Here is a 26,216-nt window from a genome sequence, read left to right on the forward strand (position 1 = left end):
AAAACAGTGCATCTTTGGGACATTAAATTACTTACCCTGTAGACTGATTTAAAACCATGCAAATGCAAAGCCAAAACAGATCTGATTCTTATGATGTGTCAACCTATGAACACCTGGGCATGCCGAAAAACCAACTAAATACACACATAAAATTTACCTTTTGTCCTTTAAAAGGTGCTCTATTGTCCACCTACAAGTGCCCGATTTTAAAACTAGTCATCAATGGCAACATCACTACTTACTGGCTCATTATGAGTACAGGCCCTAAGGTCTAATAGCCCTCCTGCTTTCAAAGTCAAAATTGAAAGTGCGGTTTATGCACGAGTGTGAAATCACAGATTTCATTTAGTGCCAGTGCATATCTTGGTCACAGAAGAGCTAAGGAGTGGTGGCTTCACATGGAATTGTAATGCAGTAAGAAAGACTGAGGGGGGGAGGACTGACTTACTGTAAAACCAAAAGAGCAAACCCTAAATTCACAGAAAGCTACACGTGTTTTCACATTTGGGAGAGTATTTTAGCTGTTCTGTTAGTGAGAACAATCCTACAGAAATATTAAAACCCAATTTTAGAAACAGGAAAAAAAAAAAGTAAATAGGTGGAAACAAATAACCATACAATGTAAGAATTCACTAATAAAATGCCATTTAATAACTTTTTTTACACGGAATCCACCTATACACTATAGAAAAATAAACACCAAAGACACTCTCGCCAACTTTCAATACAGTGATGCAGGCACACTTCAGCTATTAACTTAGTAGTAATTTCACATGAGAACGTAAAACATTGTTCTTACTGAAAAGTAATTTCCTCTTAAAGTACTAAAATATAATAAAAAGAGTCATATAAAAATCTGCAAAATCACTGCCCTTTATTCAGTTGCACAAGAGATCACAAGTGCCTCCCCATTCAGTATGGACCAACTTGGAAGGAAGTAGTAATGCAGGGGGGGTGTGCAGTACAGATTTCAGAAGCATTCTCATCAGTTTTTCATGTTTCTCTGGCGAGGTGGGCCTGGAACTTGTCCTAAATTTAAACAGAACAAATGAGTATTAGAAAACTGCTTGTGTTATGAAGCAACAGGGTGCAGTTAGCAGCAAGTAATTTTCTCAATGTGCTTCATGTGAGCTACACTGAAAGCAATTACCATCTTCACGAGCCACCTAGGAGCAATACAAAACAAGATTTGAAAGCTTACATGTCTGCCAAAGCAAACCTTCACACATTAAGACCAACGCTCCACCACAGCCCTGCTTTACACACAGCAACAGGGCTGCTCAGTTCAACTCCGCCACTCTTGTAGTTATTCAATATACGCTCTGCTGCTGGACAAGGTCTCATCACTGAGTAGATGTTTTGAAGTTCATTAGAAACTGGGAAATCATTCTGCTCACAGAACGGTTCTAAAGGGCGCAACATCATTTTGTAGTTCCTGACATCATCATCATTCTGGTAACATGAAAATTACAGAAGTTATATGCACTTTCCACAGAATTCTTATTAATGGTGCCCCAGTTGGGGAAGACTTATTCCAAACTTAGCACAAAGTAAAATACCTTATTTCTATAAATGCTCTCAGGTTTCAATTCTAAAATTCGTTTATCCATCTATATCTGCCATATACAGTTGCAGTATTTGGGGGTGGGGGAGGGAACACAACAAAACCCCACAAAGTGACAGTATTAAGCTTTCTAGGTAAAATCCTGCTGAGAATAACATCAAAGTTCCTATATGGAAGTGTCACTGTAGCTGTTGGCTTTAGTGATATAAGCAAGACCAGGATTTGTAAGCAAAGCTTAGCCTTTTTTAAACAAAAACCTTTTTTTTTCTTTTAAATTATATCATCTCAGCCAGAAAAACAGGCAATGTTTCAGACTTTCCCCAGAGCTGCTGTCCAGCTGTACCAGGCTCCCATGAATGTTGACAAAGCCAAGTTCCCTCTCTTTCTAGAGAAACACGTAATTTTAAAGTTTGATTTTTTAAAGTTAAGACGAAAAGTGTGTTAGGAATGTAACATGTTCTCATAAAGAAACTGCCTCAGAAGTTAAGAATCATTCTTTTTCAAAAAGCAGTAAAGTCAGTAGTCACAATAAATAATGCCTTTTATAAATCGTAGGGAAAGTGAATGAGAGCAATACAGCACCTCTACAGTACAGAAGAAATGTTCAGACCTGGTACTGCTGAGGAGCCAGTGTGGTAGATACGATTTGAATGAGCATCTGCAATGACTGCAGGGCCAAGAGTCACTACTCAATGCTGTGATCAGTGACTGAATACCTGCCTCTTGTCCCATAAAAATCACCACGGAGGTGGATCTGCTGACAGTGACAACCAGAGAAGTGGCCTGCAGTAAGAGTACTGGTGACTGGCAGAGATTCTTATGGATATGGTCAAATATTTTTCTCATCTTGGCACAACCAGTATCAAGGCATACATCCTTGGACAAAGGCTAAAGGAAAATTACAGGAGGCAAGTCAGCCTGGGAAGCAGCAGGTGACAACGATTATGCTTAGCAAAAGGGACATAAGATGCTGTAACATGCAAAGGAATCCATACAGCCCTCCCGCAGTGCCACAGCCAAGTATCTACCTGGCCGTCTTCCCAGCTTTTGACTGAAATTCTGGGAAGCCACGGGTAGTGGCTGGTGGAAGGAAGTAATCATCAGTGCTTGCCTAGAGATCAAGGACCATAGTGACCCAAAAGCAGCATCATGAAGTAAACTGTGGAGATGAGCAGCCAGAAGTAACATGGGGAAGAAGCCAGCCATAGCCCATGAAAGGGATAAAGGCTGGATGAAAACGTCAATGGCATTACCTGACCTGGTGACCCATATTAGCTCAGACCAGGACACTGTATCAACCTGGATGGGCGAAGCAAACTTTAGGGAAGATGCACCAAAGACCCTAGGGCAATAGCTTCTCAGGAGCTTCCACACAGGAGGCAGCACTGGAGCTTTGTGCTTCTCCCTGGGCTTGGGATGAAGCTCTGTGTTATATCCCAGCGTGGACCATGGTCATCACGATCCCATTCCCGTCAGCCATTTGAGCCAAGATGGGTGCCCTCCCCCCGCCACCTGCTGGGATCGGTGTGCAGGAGCATGGCATGGGCTGTGTGAGCAGGCTCTGTGCACAAACTGTCATTGTATATTACAGAAGTACATTGTAAGTACTGTGTTGCTGTTTAATTTATGTTGCTGCCCTGCGGTGGGAAAGGCAGACAGCAGGAGTCTGCCCTGCAATACGATGGCTACACATATAAACAAGGAACAGGTTATCTCTGTATTTGGTCTAGCACAAATGACCCTGCAGCTGGAGGTCCAGCTCTGTTGTTCATAATCCGGAGATACTAATACACTGCAGAAGGTTTAGACAGGCGTCTCAAAAATAACAGAACATTGGAAAACACATGTAATCATATCTTGATAGGAGATGATTTGAGGATGATGTGATGACAGTTTGTAAGTACTTCCCTGGGACAAGGAGTTTCTGTGATATAACTAGAGATATAACAAGAGCAACTAGACTATTAAACTAACTAAATTAAGTCTAGAAATTAGGTGGAAGTGTTTTAAATAGCAAAAGGTAGGTGCCACTACCATCCTTTGTGTGCTCCTCAGTCAATTTTAGAACTAGATGGCTGTTTTTACCAGCCGCCAAGGTTTTTTTTTAATCTACTGTGGAATATAAGGAAGCAATAAATGAAGGAAATACTATATAGTTTGTGCTGCAGAGAAAGCCCTGTTCAGTTATTACAATGGTTGTCTTTGACTTTAAAGCAAATTAGTTCTACATACAACTTCATTTAAACTGCAACACTTGCTTACTTAGACAATAACAGGAGGGGGGGCGGAAATCACATGAAATTATTCAGCCTTATATTTGAAGAATTTCACTAAGAACTTATTCTGGGAAATGTCACACTTGGACTAGTTTTAGATATGATTCACAGAAAGGTTTCATATCAGAGACTTACTTAATTCCCCACACCCCCCCTTACAATTATTCATTAAAATGATGCTCTTTACATGCTTTAAGCGTTATAGGCAACATGTAGGAAGAACCTTGCAAAAAGCAGCCCAGGCTCTTCTGGCAGCTGTGAGGGATAACAAGGTTGTTCTTACCGTGTAGACCCCCTAGTCTTTGCTGGATAACCTCCAAGCGGTGGATGTATTCCGTTAGTGACTGTTCAGAATCCTGAGTAGATGCAAGTGCCTTTTCTGAAGCTGAAGTTGTGGATGGATGCAATCTTAAAAGGAAAACACATTATTTATTTCTTCTCATACTATATACTCAAATAAATACAATAAAATTTAAATTCATATTGGCAGTAATTCGTGCAAATCAAACTGGAACAACAGCAAAAACCACCACAAACTTACATATAAAACAGTATGGACTGGGTGGATTTGTATATAGGGGAGTCAAAAAAAAAGCACGTTTTGATTAAAGCTGGAGTATCTATGAATTTGTCTCTGCTGATACGCAACACAGAGCCCCTCAGGTAAGAAAGCTGCATTCAGAGGCAAGTCTAAATGGCCCAGTGGGAAAGGACTCACTTCTGTGGAGAAGGACTGAAGAGGAACATGCTGCATCCAGACATGTCCTCTCCTGTTCAGCAGGTAAAATGCCATCTTGAAAGACGAGGTTGAAAAAGGGGACTCTTCAGATGGTATGCTAGTTTCCTTTCTGGACATTAACAACTAATTTCAAATACTAGCAGAAATCTACATCGGAGGGGATGCTCTGCACAAACATACTGCTATTTGGAGTTCAGATCTATTCCTTCCCCCTGTACTTTTCCATCAGCGGAAGGTAGCTCCTGACCATCCCTCCGTTCTGCTAGCTTTGCTAGCAAACAAAAGCAGCAACAGGCATCGTTTAACCTATCGTGGACCCGCATTACGCTTGAGCTACCCCTAGCCCAGTCACACCGAGTAATCGGTCAGGGGCTACTATTATTAACACCTCTGTTCCCAATGATACGGATGACTTTTCTTGACCAGTAAGCTGCCAGCTACTGTTTGTGGCTGTCAGACCTAGAGATGTGCCAGGGCAGAGGAATAGGGCAGGGGTAGAATTAAGTCTTTTGGGAAATGCTTGCAGGTCTCAACTCTCCAAAATGTTTTGCTATAACCTATGCAAACCAGAACACTACCTGTCCTTCGTGACAAGCACTGTCCTGTCCCCCAAGCCAGTCAGCAATGTTAAAAACCCTAACATAATTGGGAGCATCTGCTGTCTTTGCGTACCTATAGATCACCACAGCTACTTCCTGGCTAGTCTTGTCCTTTATGAGGAAGATTCTTGCCTGCTAGTTGCAAGTTTCTAATTTAGGAAGGAGGTTAAGAAACAAACAAAATGTCCCAAGCTGACAAGACCAAGAACAGCTATTTTCCACATCAGCTCCTGCAAATCCTCACTTTCAGGAGGAAGCTGCATATGAGGAGTGGCTTGAGAGAGGATACACTACAGCCAGTAATGGATTATGCAATGCCTGAGGTTACTCTGGGTCCCAGAAGAGCCTGGGAGTGGGAAACTCTGCAACGACTGAAGGCCACCTTCTGCCAACTCAAGCACAGAGCTTGCAGCTCAGGCACTGTCATAGCAGCACTGTGCAGAATGTTACCTGTGACATCCAACCCAGCAACAAATAGCTGGGATTGTATTTCTGTGCAGAATTGGCCATAATTCATGAAAAACTGCAACAGCACACACCTCGCAAGTTCTCCCCTTCCCGTTCTGCGTGCACACACAGAGCCTGAAGGCTGCTAATACTAATGCAGCGCTGCCATATGGTAGGGGAGCTGCTTCCACAGGATGCTCAGAAATTAACTTCCAGCTTAGCAAAGGCAACGAGAATTACCCCTCAAAGGCTAACAGACATAGCCACTGTAAACCCTGTAGCCTGTCCAAATCAGATCGGGGAACACCACTAGGAAGGCTCTCAGTAAGAACACCAGACACGCTTAAAGCAAACAAGAAATTTTCTTCTCCTGTAGCATCTTGAAAGAAATAGAACATTTACAAGATGTAAGAAAGCAAACTCCCCTTCTTCAAGTACTTCCTCCAATAAGTGGTTACATTTTTATGAAAGACCATCCATCGGGGTGATTAAACACAGGCAGAGAGTGCGGACTGACCTGTTGTGTGAGCAGTAGGAGGATCTGGGGGAGTGGCTCACAAATCTTGCAGAGCTCGTTCTGTGGCTCAGCCCAGTGTCCCTGGTTGGGGGAGAGCTGACGTGAACAGCTGGGTGCTGCTGCTCTTTCAGAATTTCTGTTCTAGCAGCAGAGGCTGTGTAAAATAGGAAACAGTTAAAAAACTATGCGCTGGGAACCATTCAAAACAGGCTATCATAAACATAACCAATTAAACCCACAAGAATTACAGCAGAGTACAACTGTGGTTTTCAATGCAGCTAAAATACATTTTCCACAGCTAGCTGTGTTTTTGGGGTTTTTTTTTTTGTTTGTTTTAACCAGATTTAACAGAAGTTTGACATTTCAATATTGAACAGCTGCTTCTTACAAACTGTGAACGTGCACTCTTTTTCTTTCTCCAGACTTGCTTTTTCATCAGCTGTTGCTATATCCGTACAGGGCACGTTCCAATGGTTAATATGAGCAAAATACTTATTTCAATAAATTTTTAACGTTGTTTGCTCTAAATATATGTTACTCTTGACTTAACACTCTCAAACTTTAGAGAGATCAGAGAAAGGAAGAGGGCTTGTTGTTTGGTTTCATAAGGGTTTGGGGTTGAGGATGGAGTTTTGTTTTGTTTTCATTCAAAACGAAAAACCCCTTCAGATAAGTCCTTCAAAATCACAAAAAGAAATCAAGTACTTTTTAATGAGGCTGCCAAGGTGCTATTTTGTAGTGAGGTAGAAAGTTCAGCATGCATTTCAGGACTCACGTTTCGTAGGAACTACACCGTAGTGGTTTTATGGAGGAAGCTAAAATACTTTAAGTATCTCCAGGAACTTAGAAACGGTGAAAATTATGTAGTACCAGGTAATTAAAAACATACCATTTTGTTTAGTGTTGAAAAGCCACCAGTAATGGAATATTACATAAAACGAGGCAGTTCCACAATATTGGGTACTACAAGAAGATGCACGTTTGAATTCTTACAAACACATCCCTAAGTAACTCAAAGGAACATAGTCCTTGCTGAACTGCACCAGACCGTCTATCCATCCACTCCACTTTGTCGACAGCACTTAAACTCCTAAGGAGATCATTATGGGGTATGTGCCATCAAATTAAGCCTCTTCTGAACTTCTAGAACCACTTAAAACCCTTTTTCACCTCTAGTAACACCAGCAAGTACACCACTTCTAAGGCTTATTTTGATACCACACGTACCCATTTTAATACTATTACAGCAGCATTTGTCTCTGCCTTATGAATAACTTGTGGCACTCATTTCCATTACAGGTAGCTTCAAATTGTCCAAAACATAATTCTCTGAGTTTTATGAACATGACGGAACTTAGTTTTGCAGCTTCAGCAGTTGCAATACAGGGAGTAAAGGAGGAGCTTGCCATTATAAATTCTGAAAGCTTTCAATTGTAATTTCTTATAACGTCCTTGTAAACTCATAATCATTGTGCTCATGAAACGGATAAACACATTTATGGTAACAGTTAAAATTTTTTTTGGTGTTTTTTTTTTAAATTAAACTGTTCACTAAAGAGAAATTATGATTAAAACAATGTACTTGTCCAAAACGCTTACCTGTATTACCTCGTACACCATGAGAAACGATTTCTCCCTGTGCACTCTTCCTGTTATCTCTGTTCCATTTTTTCACCAAAAACTTCAACCTTAGTAACAACATAAATTTGTACAATCATTAAAAATAAGCAAAAATACACTGAATTTTAATATTAAATTCTTTGTTGGCATGAAACATATTAAACAACAGAAGTAACAATCTTTGCAGGAATGGAGTAAGAATTCTTCAACTTCAGCCTCTGGAATGAAGGCTCATCCCATTTTACCCTGCAACAATCCTCTGTTGGAAAGGTTTGCTCATTTTGGCACTGCGCCTCCACTTGTCCCTAATCTCCAGAGAGTTGTGGCAGCTCTTCCTGCCTCAGAGGAGTGGCTTTGGAGGTCACTGTTCCTACATCTTTTGACATTGCTACCATTATAGCATCCATGTCAAACCCAACAACCTAAACACATCCTGTGCCATTTCCTGAAAGTCTTAAACTTGCTAGTAATCATTTTTACTAGGCAAGGAAATCGCTCAAAAGTAACTTTTCTTCATTAAACGGACTCAAAAGCCATCATGAAATGGCATACTGTCCCAAGTACAGCAAACAAATCCATTTGAGACTAAGTGGCAGAGTACGATAAAACCATATCCACTAAAACTCAGGCTACTGGATTCAAGAGAGGAAAACCATCAGTAACGAGATGATCACGTTCTGATACAAGACAGGCTATTCAGTGAGTCCAAACAGAGAAGGGTCAGACCTGAAAGGACATAATTTGTGATGGTTGTGTACCAATTCTCAAATATATTGCAGCTGGGTATCTCTCAATAAAGCAGCAGCTCTTTATAAATATTTAAGTTTAGTACACATCCAACTAGCATAGACTTTGAAATAGCAGTTTCACCAAAGTTACAGCGAACAAGTCAAGTTTGAACTAGTTTTGGCGATAGCTTTTGCTTAATATCAATGTAAGATAAACCAAAGGAACTACCAATTTTTTAAATTTCCAAGAAAACACCATGTATGAGAGACAGCAAGTGTTTTGGCTTTACCTTGATATCGCGATGATTGCCTTGACTGCACATCTAAACTTGGTAAAAGGATGGGATCGGAATCCAGAAAGCTGCAGGTCTGCAGGTGAGGGGTAGACTCCCATACGTGCTATTAGAGAGAGGGTCGCTTGCTCACAGTCCTGAAATCCGCCAAGAAGTAACAAGAGGTATTTCTTCTGAAAAACTAGAGCCTTTCTAAAGCTCTCTGCTCTAAGGTACTTCCTATATAATCTCTGCAACTAGAGAAAGAAAAAAAAAAAAAACTGTTAAGATTTACTATAGAAAGCTCAGAAAAGTTGGTTGCTTTTTCCAGCAAAATCTCCCACAACTTGGGTATTCATGGGTATCTAAAACCTGGTTTGCTTTACAAAATTATAGCAAGCTATTTAATAATTATGAAGTACGGAAGCAGTGCACACATCTCTAAAATGACATTTTGAGCAAGTATTTGTATAACACTTTGTGACTTGGCCAGCTTTGGTCAATGTAGCGGTATACACTCTGGCAGTTTGGACATAGAGGCTTGTACCAAGTCTACTGGATTTCTGTATGTGTATGAAGTCTTGGCTAGGTTAGGAAGTTTTAGCATGGTTACTGGTTGGTGTACAAAACACAAGAGAGCCACAAATAAGCCATCTTCATGTCAGACATCCATACTGCAGACACAAGAGCAGCTGGAACAATTCTATACACAGCTAAAAAGCACCCAAGTTCAGACTACTTTACTCCTGAATGTTTCAAAGCAAAATAACATCTTCTTTAAATAAATATTAACCAGAAAGCATATTGGGATAAGCACCCATCAGACTTGATTACAAGCAAATGTGTCAGCAGAATAAAAAGTATTTAAGATTAGAGGGGGGGAAAATTAAAAATAACTGATGTTCAGTATTTTCATGCTTAGACAAGAAATCCGATTCTCCCTCTCATTTAAGAGTAGAAAGAGATCCCAAAGAGCTAGCTTGCTTTTGGTGCAAGTTCCTGTCTAACACCAAGAAAGTTACAAAGGAACTTCTCTGATGACGTACATATGAGGAAAGCATTCCTAATTTAGGAAATTAGAAAATTCCTATTATATTTATTCCTATATTTTTTATTCCTATAATATTCCTATAATTAGGAAAATTAGCTGTATATTAAACTATTCATCTATAAAATTACCTTTTAAAATAGCAAGTGAAGGTTACAGCAATAAGTGAAAGTTAAACGCCATAATCTGACAGATACTTATAATCCTAGAAATCTGAGCTGTACACTTCCTGGCTCTGCCGCAACAGCAAGTTTTATCATATTTATTTGAAAAAAGAAGAAAAATTACTAAATTGCCTGTTCGACATGTGACGTTAGTCCCTTAGGCAATGCCCAAGAACAGGACTACCAAGGACGGAACTCTCCAGATGCTTTTATGATCTTGAGTTGGTAACAGTTCTTACAGAGCAAATCTGCACAACACGCAAGACAGCAAGAGCAAACCAAGCGTCAAAGGTTTAAACAACACGCTAGTGGCGATGACATTGCTTGCTCACCAAGCTCCAGACAGCCCATTTGCTGGCCATCACATGATCATTTTACCTTAGGACTGCAAGTTTCTAACACTGGTTTGTTTTCAATTTCAACACTCGCTTTAGCCAGTTTGGATTCAGCCTGTTTCAGTGCATTCTGCAACATGTTTTTCTCTCGCTGCCAAGCATCTCTTTCCAGTTCTTGAACAGAGTCAGTATCACCTGTAGATCTGATCTAAAAAAGAAACCCAAAGGAAGCAAGCCATGATGTTTTGCACATTACTTCCACAGCCAAACATCTCAATCTGAGCAATAACCTAAGTTCATGGACAAACTGGAACACAAAATAATGAGCCTGAAAATGAGTAATGGCATTCAGGTGTTAAACGGTAGGATGGGAGGCTGAAACACACAAGCAGCCCTTCTTAAGAAGTATCAAATTAATTGTTAATCAAGCTACCCTTTTCTCCACAGTTCTGTCTGATCAGCTTTACAGGAATCCTATTCCCCTTAATTAGAGAGAGTCTCCCAAACACTTGGAAACAGAAACAAATCATCTGGCTTTCTCCGAAATCCACAGGCAGCACAGAAACTGAAGAAAGGTATCTGTGTACGTGCATGCACAAGAATATGTTGTGAAGCATCTACAGAAGTAAATTCTGAAAAATCACATTCAGTTCTAGGAAATTCAGTTTTTTGGTAAGTAATCTCTTGTAGGAATAAGACCCACAACTCCAGGTCCAATTCTTTGTGGAAGTTCTGCCTTCATAACCCTCTTCGTATAGACTACCAATTTAACAGTTAAATCAGTGTGTGACGCACAGATCACACGCTGAGAAATAAAAGGCAGTTAGGGTGTGATTCCTTGAAACAAAATCTATTCATTTAAGGAGCCAGTACACCCAGCTGACCCCAATTTCTCCTAGCAACTTGTTTTAGTACAACCTTATTAGGCATTTGAAATTTTTCAGAAGTCTTTTCTTCTGAATACCTTAACATACTATCACATGCCATTTACATTTGTCTTCTATGAAGAGCATAACTTGTCAACCAAAAAATCTTATATAATAAAGCTTAATAAACCACAGCCATCTAAGTCTTTTTACCGCCTGCAAAATACACAGCAACAAATGGCGATTCCAATGCTACCCATACCTTCACGGCACATAATCCACCTCCCTTCTTTTTGACTTTGCAGCTTCTTTGAAATTTCACAAAGCAAAGGCTCTCCACTTCTCAGCATATTTAAAATGAGTTTAAAAAAAAAAACAAACGCTTCAAGAATCTAACACTACCTTCATTATTGTTTTGAAATTAGGTATTTCTGTCCAAATTAAACTCCTGTCCTGTACCTATTATCTAATGCACAGATGTTCTATACAATTTCAGGTTTTACACTGAAACTTTTTAAACTAAAGCACGCATTTTCCTGCATATGGCTTTCACCAGCACAGCAGTTGTGTCATACCACACACGGAGGTGGGACAGAAGACCATTTTGAGAACAGAGATAAGAGCTTCAGATACAAAAAATACTTCAGATAAGTATTATTAAAAATAGTTCAAACACAGGAAACAACTCATCTGTGTTGTACTAAAGTGAGGGAAGCTGCTTTATATTGGTCTTCTCAGTAAGGACTACAGTCCCACCATCCCAGGCATTTTATGGACCTAGAAAAGCTCAGTTTGGAGGTAGCAACACATACTTGCAATATCTGAAGGAGTTTTACATTATTCATCTAGGCACTTAATTTCTACCATGCCATTTAGCATTTGACTGACCAGTTGCCTCCATATTCATTTGGGAGCAGATTTTTAATTTTGGCATTTTTCCATTTCCCTGCCAAATAGTGTCCCCAGTTTATTGCAAGTCAAGGAGGTAACAGCAGTAAAGTCCGTTGATCTCCAGAACACGTGGTTTAGTACCTTAAGGGAGGGAGAAATTCAGGGAGGAGACTGAAGCAAAAGGAGATTCTGGAAAGAAAAAAAACCCAAAGCCTGAAAAGAGGGCAGAGAGGAGGGACTGTTTGTGCCCACAGAAGAAAGGATATCAAGGTAGAGATTTTGCTCTCTAAGCTATAGAAAGGCATATGTTAGAGTGCTCCACAAAACTTTTTTTTTTTTTTTTATTGTTAAAGAAAACTTAAGTCAGAACACTTGAATCCCTTTATTTTGGCGTGGTCATAATCCCTGGAGGAGGCAATTTGCAAATTCTGGTCCAACAGGAAAAGGAACTGCTATTCTGCACAGGATTCACCCGCCTAACGTTAAGAGGCCCGCTAACTGATGGCAACAAGAGCCTGGAAAACCTGGAAGCTGTGAAAAGCATTTGCAACTGTGTTTCTAATGCAGAAGAACTAATAGCATCAGAGGAAAAACAAACAACCCAAACTATTTTGTTTCTTTTCCAGTAGAGTAAAAACTTGGAGGGAGCTGAGCATGAAGAACAGCTCAGTTCTGGAGGGAGTTCTGCTAAGTCAGATTTAAATAGAGCATAAGGTCGTCTAGTTCCCTTCCACAGGCTCTCTTGGCTTTTTGTCCACAGCAGAGGACTCTAATGCTTTGTGAGAGGAAGGCTTAACCAAAGTAACTCTGTGAACATCTGCCTGGGAAGAGGTTACATCGCCCTGCTCGAGGCTGGAAATGATCCATTTGGCAACCACCTAAGCGGCCGCATAGGTGATGGGGGGAAAATATTTATTGTATTTTGCAAGCAGATTGACACAGGGAGAGCGTGCACCATGCCAGGCCATGCAGCTAGTGTTGCAGAGCACATGAGGAGAACAGAAGTTACAAAAGCCTCTTCATGTACCAAACACTCAGAACTCCTTCTCAAAGGTGTGTTTTCTGGGGATCTGCTACCAAGTAGGTGAGAAAACAGAGAGGCTGAATCAAAGAGCCAAGACTGTTAGACCTAATCCCAAAATTCTGGCTGAGATGCAGTTGAAGATCTCTTTCTTTATTACAAAAGACAGACATAAATGATAAGGCAAACATCTCCGGTGAATGAGATGGAATCTAAAAGCTATGTGTTCATGATGTATTTTGTATCAATAGACCTGTGTTGAGTCTTTGATAATCCCTACGCCTATTGTAAAATATTTGCAATACCACGAACATCAGTCAAAACACTCCTCCTGAGATGACAAAGCACTATTGTGCTTTTTGAAAATTACTTGACAGTTTGCTGAAAAACAACTGTCTCTAGATGCATACAGAAGCAGCGGCAACACATCCCAGACTTTTGATATCCTTGGGCATATTACATACCTAGGAAAAAAACTGCATCAGAAGCAGACTGCAATACAATAAAAAAAGCAAGAATCTGGTACTAAAATATGTCAATATAATGACAGTGTGAGTACAAGAGTATATCTTTTTTTCATCGCCAAGACAAAATACAATTTTCTTCAGAATGTTTTACCCAAAAAAGGAAGGAAAGGGGGGGGAAAAAATAAATATTAATCAATCAACTTATATGTGTACTGCAACCCAAAGAACACAGAACAACTTACTGATAACAAATATATGCTGTTTTCCTTACCTGAGATGTCGAAGGAGACAATAAATCTGATTTTATTTCCTCTAACGTCTGCAGTAAAGAGGCTACGGCTTCATCGTTTGATACAGACCAATCATTAACTGTTCTGTTAAACAGAAATACTTTTTCAGTATCAGGTTGATTTGTAGTAATATTAACACACACTTGATTCATTCTCCCCACTGGACAACCTTTAAGTTTTGAGGCTGTACTTACATACTATTCAGCACAAAAATACTATGAATACACACAGAAATCAGGAAGTTTTGTTAATTTTTAAGAGTAGAATTTCTAAATAGTGCCACATAGGATGTATTTAGAAGTCTGTATTTTATATCAGCCTGACATTCTATCATGCAAGTTCAGGCTGCAGCAAAACATCATCAGCATTTCACTCTGCTGCCAAAGAAATAAGAAACTACTGCTACCTGGCCGCTCATTCCTGACCCACAGCTTTCCCTGCCACGCTCAGTGGAGTTTCCCATTCTAAACATGCAGATGTATTGCTTCACCTGTTGTTTGGATTGCTCTCCGATCAGACTGCTGCAGTTGCCAAACTACCAAACAACTCATTCCAGCACCGTTTTGGGGGTTTGGGGGTTGGGTTGTTTTCTTTTTGTTTTGGGTGTTGGGTTTTTTTTAGTTGTTCGTTTTAAGCCGGATCACTTCACAGATCTAGTTCAAACACCGACATGCAAGCTTCTAATGGGAATGGCTGCACTGGGATGACAATAACCAGAGCCTGCTGCCACCACAAAACCATGGTTTCACACAAGGCTGAATTCTGTAAGCAGATACACTGCTCAATCCCTTCAGCACAGGGCTCTCAGCCATGACCCACACAAATTCAGAAGCAGGATGGAAAGAAAACTACTAATTTATGAACAACTACTCACTTATCTACGGTTTTATATATGAACTCATTCAGGTACACAGCTACAAAAAGCAACTGCTGTCTTATCTTCTCTAGCCGTTGTTGCTGCTGTTGCAAACACGATTTTTCGGTTTCTTTTGTTATGTCCTGTTTGGCATTTCGATCTTTGTTTAAGGTATACAACAGTTCTTGCTGACTGTTTGAAGATAAGAGCTTTCTTTCTCTTTCTTCTAATATTGTTACTATTTCCTGCAGCTCTTTAATGCTTTGTTCATCCTTCTGGTGTTGCCGTTCCAAGTTTTGCTGTTTGAACAGAATAAGTAGTAGTTAATTGCATCTTCTACACATACACACATATATACACATACACCCATATAAGTGGGTTTTGTTTTTTTGTACACACACAGACTGCAAATAAAAGCATCACATCTAACTAGCATATTCTTCTCAGTGTTCCTTATATCACAGACCACTTTTAGAGGAAGGCTTACAGTACTGCCTTCCAGAGCCACCAGGAAGCCATTTGATGACTCTGGAGCAGGCATTTTCTTCATCAACAGATGCGGTGACCGACAAGTCTCCAGAAAGCCTGCAAAGCCTCCCTCCTCCTCTAACAGAATCGAAGGAGCTGAGAAACAAGAAAGGTGAAACTGATACTTTGCAAACCATGATTAGGAGCCTAGCTCAAAATAAGGGCAATGGCATCTTTTCTGCCTTTAAGTCATGCTCTCCATCTGTTACCAACCGGCAGTTCCCAGCATAGGCAAAGATGTAAAGATCAACTGTCATCAATAAACCCAGACACAACCCCCTGAAAACGGCTGTGTTTGAGAAATGCGGGAAAAGAGCTCATCTAATGTGTTTTTCCAAATGCTTTAAGGGAAGGAAACATTTCAATTAAAGAACACCATCCACAGAGTTAAATCCCAGTTTGTGGCTATTTCAATGGAAGGTAAGGCTTGCAGAGCCATTCTCACCAGTCTCTCTTGATCTCTCTGCTGGTCCTTCTGTTTCTCTAGCTCTCTTTGTTGCTGCTGTCTTTGCTCTCGCTCTCTCTCCTCTTTCTTGTTTTTATCTTGCTCTTTCATTGTCTTCAAGAGCGACTGCAGTTGTTCACAGTCAGCTTTCAGCTTCACCTCTCTTTCCTTCTGGGCCTCCAAGGAACGGGTTACCTCTTGCTTTTCAGCCTGCACAGATTCCAGCGTAGCTCGCAATTCAGCACTGACCTCTCTCTCCTTCTGGGTTTCCTCACGGCACATCTGTATTTCGGCCTCGAGCTGCCTTTTGGAATGAATGGCCGCCTTGTGCGTTTGCTCAATAACAGCAGCAAGCTCTGTAGTTCGGGACCTCTCTTCTTCCAGCTGGGCTTCGAGCTCTTGAACAACAGCTTGTGACTCCCTGTGCTGACAAGCTTTTTCTTCCACTCTCATGATCAACTTTTCTGTCAAAACACGTTCATAATTCAAGGAATTCAGGAGCTTCGAGGAACTATTTTTCTCAGCATCCAGATTTCTCTGAAGCTCCAACAGTTTGGCCTGTTCCTGGGACAGCAATGCCTCACAGCGGGAGTGCTCGATCTGAAGTTCCTTGCGGAGGTTATCATTTACCATCTTCTCATGCTCTAAGGATACATCCAGCAGGCGATTCTGCACTGACTGCTGCTCCAAGGCAGCCTGCAGCTCCTGTTCAAAAGGGGGAAGCACGTGTCAATACTCTGGCACAAACACTCATTCGTGGGGCTTGCTGGCATTTAGCAATTTTCAGCCTCCTGTTTTATCCAGGAAGAAATTCAAGACTAAACTACAGTAGTTCAGGTATTAAAAAGTTTAATTTAAAATGACAGGTTTAATGTTCTAATTACAAGTGCCAGACATATGCTTGTTAGAAACATGACATCAAGTAACAAAACCAAAGACTGTAATGTTAAAATATCTTTTGGCACATTATTTTTGATTCAGTTAGTGAGACCATGCTTAGGAAATCACTATTCTTTACATTGCTCAATCCCATCAATAGGTGACAGCTGAAGCAGAAATAACCCATGCTGTTTTAAAAAAAAACAACAACAAACCAACACAAAAATCTAACCAGTAAGAGTAGATGTAAACCCTCTGGATTTTACAGCCCATCTGTTTAAGGCACACAGTACAGACTGATGAAAATAATTCAACCCCAGATCCGTTTTGGGAGCCAGCCAGCCTTCTTCAGAAGGGCAGGGAGTGACTGAAGGGGCAGTCCCAGGGCGTTTGCAGACAGTCAGAACTAGCATTGCTGTCCTCCTAGCAGGGGAGTCTGCCCTAACCCCTCAGCCAGCACCACCTGTCCTCTGATCTGGTAGAAAGCCAGGTCAGATGCTACATGGCACCAGCTTTCCCTAGTAGGGCTTCAAGGGACGTTCTGGGAATGCAAGACTGCAGCAATGTGAACTGTGAATGGTTTAATATGTTGCACAACTACACCTGGGGTAATGCACTTTTCTCTTTGGCTAAAATGATCCCTCCCTTCCCTGCACAAGCAGTCTTTCCAAAAAACAAAGGACGTTAGCTCCATGTCCTACGGTGGAAGCAGTAACAAAAATCCCAACAAAACCCACCCACAAACCTAAACACCTACCAGAAAGATGATGTGAGAGGCCAAACTACAAGGAAATAGTCAGACTTGTGTTTCCTAAATTTGGGCATTTAACTAGGAGCGTTTGGAAGTTATCTGCTGAGTTTGGTTTTGGTTTTTAAGTTAAAAAAAGATGGATGTTAAATCTTCCTTTTCCAGTCACTGTAGGCTTGTTACAAGAACTGAGTCACTGCTATCACAGTATAAGAGAGAAAGCTGTTCATTTACTTTCTATGCAATTTAGAAGAAAGGGAACAAAAAGACTTTGGTTAACCTCCAAAAATGCATGTTCTATTGGAAAGGTTCCAGTTACTCTCTGCCAAGGATATGTATCACTGGGTGGTTTTCTTTATAATCTCAGCTGATTACACACATCACATCCTCATAGCACATTTGCTCTGGAATAAAGGGTGCAGTTAGACAATTGTACGATCTAGCTCTCCCTACACAGCAAGGGGCAGTACAAAATGGTGAAGATGTGCAATGTGAAAGCATAAGGCTCCAAAACCACTAAGATACTGGGGGGGGGGGGGGAGCAGGGTGGGATACAACTTCTGCTTATTTCTGCATGTGCCATTAAGAAAGGTAACTGAGAGCTTTAATTCTGTGAAAGCAAAGTAAGTGCTACGCACATTCAGTAGAAACTTGGGCAGGGTTTGAACAGTTACTGAACAAAAAAACATTGGACACGAAAAAGACTGCAAAAATAACCTGTTTAGTTAACTTAGTAATGCACAAAAGCAGGTGGACTGAAGCACTGAGGTGTATGGCATTACCTCCAAGGCCTTTGTCTTTTCACCTTCTGCTTTCTTATGCTGAAGCTGTTGTTCCTCAAGCAAACCTTGTAGCTCTGTTTCCTTCAGATGTTCAGTCTGCAAGTCTTCAAGTGCAGCTGTCAAATCCTTCGCTTTTTTTTCCAATTCAGAACTGCAAAGTTCAAAATGACACTTCTGCTTTCAGAACAGAACATCCTTCACCAGCAATGTAAGCAAGACATTTTGAGTTACTTTTTGTGAGTTGGTCTATTGATCTTTTTCTTTAAGATGGCCTCTATTCTTTCTAAAGAGGGTGCGTTTTCAAATCACAGCTATTCAGCATCTGAAAACATTTACCTTCCTGCAAGCAAAGCTAGAATCGCTCCATTTAGTAACAATTAAGAGATAGGGGGAAGTTACCTATCCTGGCAGAGCAAAACTGTTGTCCTGTGAGAAGAAAGAAAAACACTGGCATACACTAGAAAATTGCGGGGGGGAATACTACACAAGATGACAGGCAAACAGAAGTACCAACTTAAAGACTAAGACAAAAGCTGCACGAGTTGGATACATCAGGGATACAGGGATCTAGTCTGTTCACTTTTAATACACCCATACAACATACACTTGTTTCCGCAGCCTTCTCAATCAAGGCTACAGAAAAGATAAACATGCAAATTTGAATTGAAAAATAAATAAATTTAAGCAGTTAGCAAAAATGAAACAAAAAACCCCAAAAACATCCATGAAAAATGAGAGGCTAGTTTTCCTTCCTGTGTTTCCAAGTGCTAAACCATTCGTGGATCCAGTGAGTATAAAGCTCTTTCAGACCTACTGATGTATACAATAAATTAATAAATCTCCTCACCATAACTGCTTTTTTTCCCTCTGTAGCTCTTCTAGGGATTTCTGCAGCCTTTCATTTTCTTGCTTACTTTCATAAAGCTCTGATTTCAGGGCTGCTTTTTCTTGATTCAAGAGATCACACATTTCAGAGGCTCTCTTCTGCTCCTCAGACTGTGTGCTGTGCAATTCACTTAGAAGAGATTTTTCCTGCTGAAGCTTATATTCTAGTAGTTCAACTAGAACAAGAAAACATTAACAGTTATTTGTATTACAGAGAATTTGACAGCATGTTATCACTTACACTGGTTCAAATTAGGGGGAAAAAAATCAGCTGTATTCAAGTGTATAAATACAAAGTCTGGAGAATTCATTTATTTTCAAACACATGATGAATCAGCAGAAAGATGCAGATAGATGCTACAGCTCTGCTGCTAGTGGACCAGGCAAAGAGAGAAGAACATGAAAGCTGGGTGTGGCTATGAGAGCCACTGTGATATACTGTACGTACCATGTTACTAATGGATTCTAAACCTCCTTAACCCATCCATTTAATAGCAAACATACATAAAAAGCATTTCCTGAAAACCAGCAAGGGTATTTTACTGTCCTTGATGGGTTTTCTACATGTATATACTACTTAACAAAGAGTTTCCCTTCAGTTCTTTTCTTTGGATTTTTTAAAAGCTTCTCTTTGCTTTTTACAGATATTTTTTTAACTACCAATATTAGAATGAAGAACTCCTTCCTCTGCTAAAATCGTAGGAAACCTGAGCACATTAGTAAAACTGAAGAATTGTACAGCATCTGCTTCTTCGCAAAACAATCTTTTTTTACTTTTTATCTTCTAGGCAAAGAAGGAAAGAACTGACATAGAAGACCAGATAACAAGAACTTGGCAGTTACTACCTTTCCTTCGAAGGTGATGTTCTTGTTTGCTCCCATGATCTTCCACATTGGTAAGGGTTTCCTGTAACTGCTGTAGCTTCTCCTGGTTCTGAAGATGTGTCATGTGTAGCTGAGCCCGGAGGTCCTGTATTTCAGAAAGCAAGCTATTCCGGTCTGAGGAGAAAAGGTGCTCTACAACCAGCTGCCTCTGTTCCTCCTGAAAATGAACCAAGTCCTATTAAATCTACAAGGCTATTCTCGTGTTTTCTACGAAGATATACCCTAGAGAAACCCTTGCAGTATAAGTTTTACATGATACTCTTCAAATTACTAAGTTCATGCTTCATATCAATGTTAATATTTAGTTAATGTTAATGTTAATATTAAGTAACAAAGAAAACCCCCACTTCACTAGCTTCCAAATAGAATAGTTATTATTAATAATTTATACATAATAGTTACTATAAACCACCTGGTAGGAACCTAAAACCTCAATATTATCAGTAAAAAATCCCAGATTCAGAGTTAGCTCAATATATATCCATTGCAAGAGAGGTCTGTAAAATTCTAGATAAAAAAGGGAAGGAAGGGAAGAATTCTATCACATATCTCCTTTTCACTGTCACTGTCTTACTGGATGCCAGCTAAAATAAACACTTTGTAACACAACATACGAAGTTTGAGAAAAATGGTACCAAAACAGACGATAAAAGCCTACTGATCCCACACGATCTTGATTAATGCTCAAGATAAGATTTAACAATGGAAGTAATAAAACTGTAAAACCTTAAAAAATATCAGGCAATAAAAGTAGTAATTTATAAGCATGACTTTTTAAAAGGTTTTCTTACTCGTTTCATGATATAGTCCAGTTTTTCCACTAATGAACCTCCATCATCAGACCCAGGACTGGAAAAGTGAGACTTCAAGTGAACCTGCAACATATTTTTCTCCCTCTCAAACACACTCTGTACTGCTTGCAGAAGGTCTCCTCTCCAGTCAGCAGCATTATCTGAGAACTCCTGTTAAAATAATTACTTTGTTTAAATGGCAACTCTCTCAATGTCTAACCCACTGTCTTTCATATTATTACTGTGTGAGAGTATACCTCTCTGTTAATTTAAGCAGACCAAAGGTGTTTAAAACCAGGCCTGTTCCAATCTTGGAAAGAGTCCCTTGCTCCTCATACATACATATATATACACACACACAAACTACATAACCATATACATTTTTTTACATACATATATATATAATAACTGGTCACCTTGCTTGAAAGGATATTTTTATTGTCATACCTTGTCTTCTCTATCTGGCATCTTGCTAAGGTAATCTTTCAGCAACTGTATAGCATCCAGCAGGGCTAAGCCCTCCTTCTGCCATTCTTCTACCGCCACTCTGGTCTGAGGAACATTTTTCAGCTCCCTAAAATCAAAGGGATGTTCTGACAAAGCCAATATTTTGCGGCTCTCCTCATATACCATCTTCAGCACAGTCTGAGAAGATATAAAAAAAAACAACAAAAAAAACAAAAAACCAACAATAATGCATAATATTAGGAAACAGGAACCAGCATCCTGACAGCGTAAGAGTAGGATGGGATAGCACTAGACGACAGAAATAAGGTGGCTACGGTAACAGATAAAGGCACACAGGTCTGCCCTGCTACTTGGTATGCTTAATAAACTAGTAATACATGTATACACACACACAGAGTAACCCAACAGTTAACAAAAGAATTTTTGTCTCTTAACACTTGAGGTCAATATTTAAGAATATTGGCCACTGTATTCTTAAATACTGTATTCACAATGTTAAAGTACCAATGGCAGCCTCAGCTAGCACATCTTATTGCTGTGTACAGCAACACGCTACTATGCAATTAAGCCAAAGGACTGTATGTTATCTTTGTGGTTTCTGAACTATTTAGCTAACTTTCCTGGGAATAAATCCAATTCTGAAAAGTCTGAAGCCATGTTACTAAACCCTGGTGATGCCAGAAAACTGAATTACGTATTTAGACAACCTTGGCTTAATTTAGCAGATACATACAAATAACATCTCCCAGAATAATCCGTCTTCATAATTTACACAGTGGAAATAGTTTCCTCTGACATTGTCAGGCAAAATAACCTCTTTTAAATAAATTCCCTGTTCACAAACTATTACATCATGCACAGATGTTTCCTGGTCTCTTCTCAAGGAAGGTCACTGGAGAATTAAGTCCTTTTCTACATACATCTCATCAGAAATATCCCAGCCTCAATGTGGAGCTGCTCCTCATTGCTACTCACTTTAACAACAGAGTGCTTTAACTCTTGATATTCTTTCTTTGCACTTGTTCGAATGAGTTAACTTTTGAACCAACTTGAGTTGCTTTTCTGTCACTGGAATCAAAATAGCGTTTACTTCAAGGTACAATGCCAAAAGACAAAAACCGAAACGTTAACAACAGAAGCGCAGTAAAGTGTTCAAACTGAACACCCAGTACTGGAATATACACTCAGATCTTATAGCCAGTAAAGTCTAGACCGATGACCCACAGAAGAAACTAAATTAAAAAATTCTGTTTCTTAGATAAATTACTAACATTTTAGATACAGAACCAGGTTTTAGATACAGAGCCAGAACAAACAGGTTTGGTTTGGAAGGGTCCTTTATAAAGAACATCTAGTCCAACATCCCCGCCACAGGCATGGGGACACCTTTCATTAGATCAGGTCACTCAAAGCCTCGTCCAACCTACTTTTGAACACTTCCAGGGGTGGGGTCCAGGAGGTTCAGGGACTTAGGATGCGAGAACAGACTGCCAGTGAAAAGTTGGCAAAAATGTTGTTGAGTGCCTCAGCCTCGTTGGTTGTCACTAATTCCCCTTATTTACGTGTGTCTGTGTGCACACACATTTTCCTTTTCTGTCCAATGTACTTATAGAAGCCCTTATTATTCCTCACATTCCTTGCCAATTTCCCCTCCAACTGTGCCTTCGCTTTCCTGATCCCATCCCTACACATCCAGGCAGCGTCCCTATATTCTTCCCAAGTTACATATCCCTGGTTCCACTGCCTGTGCATTTCCTTCTTACACTGCAGTTTGACCAGGGGATCCTTCCTCAGCCATGCTTGTCTCCTGCCTTCCTTGCCTGATTTCTTACACATGGCAATCAAAAATTCTGGTACTCTGAGAAAGGTGTTCTTAAACAGCTGCCAGCTCTGTTCCATTCCTTTATCCCTGAGGGCAGTTTCCCAGGGAATCCCATCCACAAATTTCTTAAACGAGGCTTGCTCTCCTAAAACTCAGGGTCCTGACTCTACTCTGTTTTTCAAAGACAGCTCTGCACAGTCCCCACTGCCCCCCCCCTTTTTTTTTTTTAACATAGAAACCCTACTGCCTCTCCTTCCTTGCCTGTCTTTTCTGAACAGTTTGTAGCCATTAATTGCATCGTTCCAATCATGTGATTTATCCCACTAAGTTTCATTGATAGCAATTAGATCATGGCTTTCTAGCTGCACAGTGACTTCCAGCTCCTCCTGTTTGTTACCCATGCTGTGTGCATTTGTATAGAGGCACTTCACTTGAGCTGTTGGCTGTGTCACATTTTTGGTGGAACAAGCCCCAGTTCCTTTGACACATGTCATCGGTATTTGTTGGTTCCTAATGCATCAACAGCCCCTGACTCTTTGTTGCTCACAACTCCATCCCCCTCTCTCACCAAGTCCAATTCCAAGCTCTCCTTACAGGTTTGGCTAAGCTTATTGGTGAAGATGCTCTTGTCCCACTTGGTCAGATGAATCCCATCAGCTCCCAACAGACCTGGCTTCTCAGAAGGTAGACTCATGATCATAGAAACCAAAACCTTGAGTACAGCACTAGCTACGCAGCCAGGCATTCACCTGTTCGTGTCCTCTATACTGAACCCCTTCCTCTGGCTGGGAGCATAAAGGAGAATACCGTCTGTGTTCCCAATCCTTTTAACATTGATCTGAGGGACATATAGTCTCTTTTGATGGTTCCAAGTTGCCTTGTTACAGTATTGTTAGACCCTACATGGAACAGTAGGAGAGGAAGATAATCTGTAGGGTTCACCAGGCTTGGCATCCTCTCAGTGACACCACGAATACAAGCTTCTGGTAGGTAACAGACTTCTCTAGAGAAATTGTCTGGGCAGCAAACGGGTGCTTCAGTGCCTCTCAATAAGGAATCTCCAATTACTAATGCTTTACATGCTTTTCTGGTAGCACTGGTTCTAATTGAGTGGGTGATTGCACCAACTTTGCATGGTTGACTTTTCCTGGATCTGTCAGTTACTCAATGTGCTCTTCGTTCTGCAATGCCAGAGCATCATGTCTGTTATGAAAAAGCACTTCAGAGGATGGATGAAGGTTCTTCCTTATGCCTCAAGCAAAGATAAAGGTCCAGTCTCCTTCATCTTGCAAGTTACTTGTGTCAGGCAGGTTGACTTTGAATTCAGGCTTGAATTCCCCTTGCACAGCTTCATTTATTGCACAGATCTTCCTCCATTTTACTGAGAAAGCTGAAAGAATCTGCTAAATGTTTTAGGCAGCAGCATTCACTTTCTAGGAAGTGTATTCCTTCCAATTTCCTATTAGTCAGGAACTCCCTGTAGCCTACTGCACCGACCCATGTACTTCTCCCCAGCCTCACAGATGAGATGATTTGGAGCACTGAGTTTCTCCCTTTCACCAGCTGGAATTCCTGGAATGGCCGAGAGCTTCTTCAGCTCTTCACCAAACCAGAGCCCCAGCCATATACCTCCTTAAACTTGCCTTACCGACTAGAGTAAGCAATCACTGCTCATTCTTACATTCTTCCTTCATGCTCCTCAAGCTGACTCTGAAAGATCCCTCCACACCTTGCAGTGGTGTTTCCACAGCTCTCTGTCATATCAGAATGACAAGACTAGGCAGGGGAGTATGATGTCAGTTAGCTATGTTTATTTAAGAAACAGCATTCTGTAAAGCCTCCAAGACAAACTCATAAATCAGATCAATTAGTCCTTGTAATGCCACATTCTGGAACATCACTAGTGCTTTCCTAGCAAATCTTTTTTAGTTCTAGCAAATACAAGCAAGACAAATGTCAGTGAATCTGTCACATGAGAGATGCAAAAATGACTCAAGAACCATAATCGACCTGAAGTTTAAACCATTACAGAACCGTTAAGGTAGCAGCTAACACTATTTTATATTAGCATTTCACTTTCACTGTTTCAGTTTTAATTTGCCGATATGCTTATATTGATCATATATTACCTTCAGCTGTGGTGAAAGTATTTCTTTTTCTCTCATTGATTCCATAGTATCTGGAAACATTCCACGATACCGCAGATAAGCCATGAAACTAGCATCTAAGTGGTCTGATGTTTCTAGCTCCTGCTTTAGTTTCGCTGCCAAATTTGAGGTGGTATCTGAAGAAAGAGACAGTCCCCCACCACACAAGTGTTACAAAGATGAAAAGAACTTGAAATCAACATAACCCTTTACAAAATAACCATGATGTCTGCTAGTATGAATGCAAGGTCAGCTGAAGTTAGCTGGCTGAGATCTCAACTATCTTAAATAGGTAAAAAGGTTGTAAGTTGCCTTAACTACCACACTTTGTCTGGTGTTAAAGTCAGGGCTCATTAAAACCCCATTAAAATCCTATGCCTCCTTTTCAGTATGTAAAGATGGAAAGGTAAAAGCAGACTTCCACTAGCACAAATATACAAGTATTTCTAAACAAAGAACCACCTGACAAAGACACAGGTTTCAAATAGAAGATCCACAGTAAAAGAAAATGAGAGAAAGAGGAAACATCAGTTTGTAGATTCCTTTCACCTTTTGTTAAGTTCCATATAAAAACATTATGAAGTTAAACTTACTGCTGCCATATCCATTGCTCATCACATCTATGACAGATGCTGTTGATCTTACATCATCTTGTAAATCAGAAGGGGTTAAAGTTAGATTATCAGCATCGCTCATCTGCTTGGAAATAAATTTTTCACATTAGTGTAGTTTTCCGAATACAGCTATAGTTTTCTGCATTTATAACAACTTTGTTACTAGTGCAGATTTCAGCAAATGCCTATTTGATTGTAGTGTTAGAGGTGGCAAATACCATAACCATCATGAATGAAACCTTGGTGCTCTTTGGAAGCCATGCCATCTCATTTTTTTTAATCCCTTTCAAGAGTCTCAAGAAATAGACATGTACTTATAATGAATTGCCCTTCAAAAGCAAGGCACAAAAATATACAACTGAAGAAATGATACAGACACAATATATATATTTCCATTAAAAAGAAAAACCTCTATTCTCCTTTTTGAAAGTCTCTTCTAACAGCCAATGGCATATATTTGTAAGCAGAGAACTGTTACAGTTCATCGAGTACTGTGGTAGCAAAAAAGTTTTACAGGTTTTA

At 40.2% G+C, this 26,216-nt stretch overlaps 1 protein-coding gene across 15 annotated transcripts in view; it reads right to left on the reverse strand.

Moving 5' to 3' along the window:
* Positions 1–628: 628 nt before the first annotated feature.
* Positions 629–26,216, reverse strand: part of PCNT (pericentrin) — a 91,693-nt gene continuing 66,105 nt past the window's right edge. For 10 of the 15 annotated variants that reach the window (XM_056348181.1, XM_056348180.1, XM_056348171.1 and 7 more), the window contains 16 exons: positions 25,674–25,779; positions 25,063–25,217; positions 21,091–21,288; positions 20,644–20,814; positions 19,814–20,009; positions 18,930–19,143; positions 18,083–18,233; positions 15,674–16,378; positions 14,719–14,999; positions 13,826–13,928; positions 10,353–10,517; positions 8,781–9,019; positions 7,742–7,830; positions 6,143–6,296; positions 4,124–4,248; positions 629–1,029 (listed from right to left, as the gene is read on the reverse strand). In XM_056348181.1, coding sequence (XP_056204156.1) covers positions 986–1,029; positions 4,124–4,248; positions 6,143–6,296; positions 7,742–7,830; positions 8,781–9,019; positions 10,353–10,517; positions 13,826–13,928; positions 14,719–14,999; positions 15,674–16,378; positions 18,083–18,233; positions 18,930–19,143; positions 19,814–20,009; positions 20,644–20,814; positions 21,091–21,288; positions 25,063–25,217; positions 25,674–25,779 — 3,096 coding nt within the window. In that variant the 3' untranslated portion in view covers positions 629–985. The remainder of the gene's footprint in view (positions 1,030–4,123; positions 4,249–6,142; positions 6,297–7,741; positions 7,831–8,780; positions 9,020–10,352; positions 10,518–13,825; positions 13,929–14,718; positions 15,000–15,673; positions 16,379–18,082; positions 18,234–18,929; positions 19,144–19,813; positions 20,010–20,643; positions 20,815–21,090; positions 21,289–25,062; positions 25,218–25,673; positions 25,780–26,216) is intronic. The other 5 variants (XM_056348182.1, XM_056348174.1, XM_056348168.1 and 2 more) reach the window with 3 other exon arrangements.

The sequence above is a fragment of the Falco biarmicus genome, chromosome 8, assembly GCF_023638135.1.
Source record: "Falco biarmicus isolate bFalBia1 chromosome 8, bFalBia1.pri, whole genome shotgun sequence".
In the NCBI taxonomy this organism is placed as follows: domain Eukaryota; kingdom Metazoa; phylum Chordata; class Aves; order Falconiformes; family Falconidae; genus Falco; species Falco biarmicus.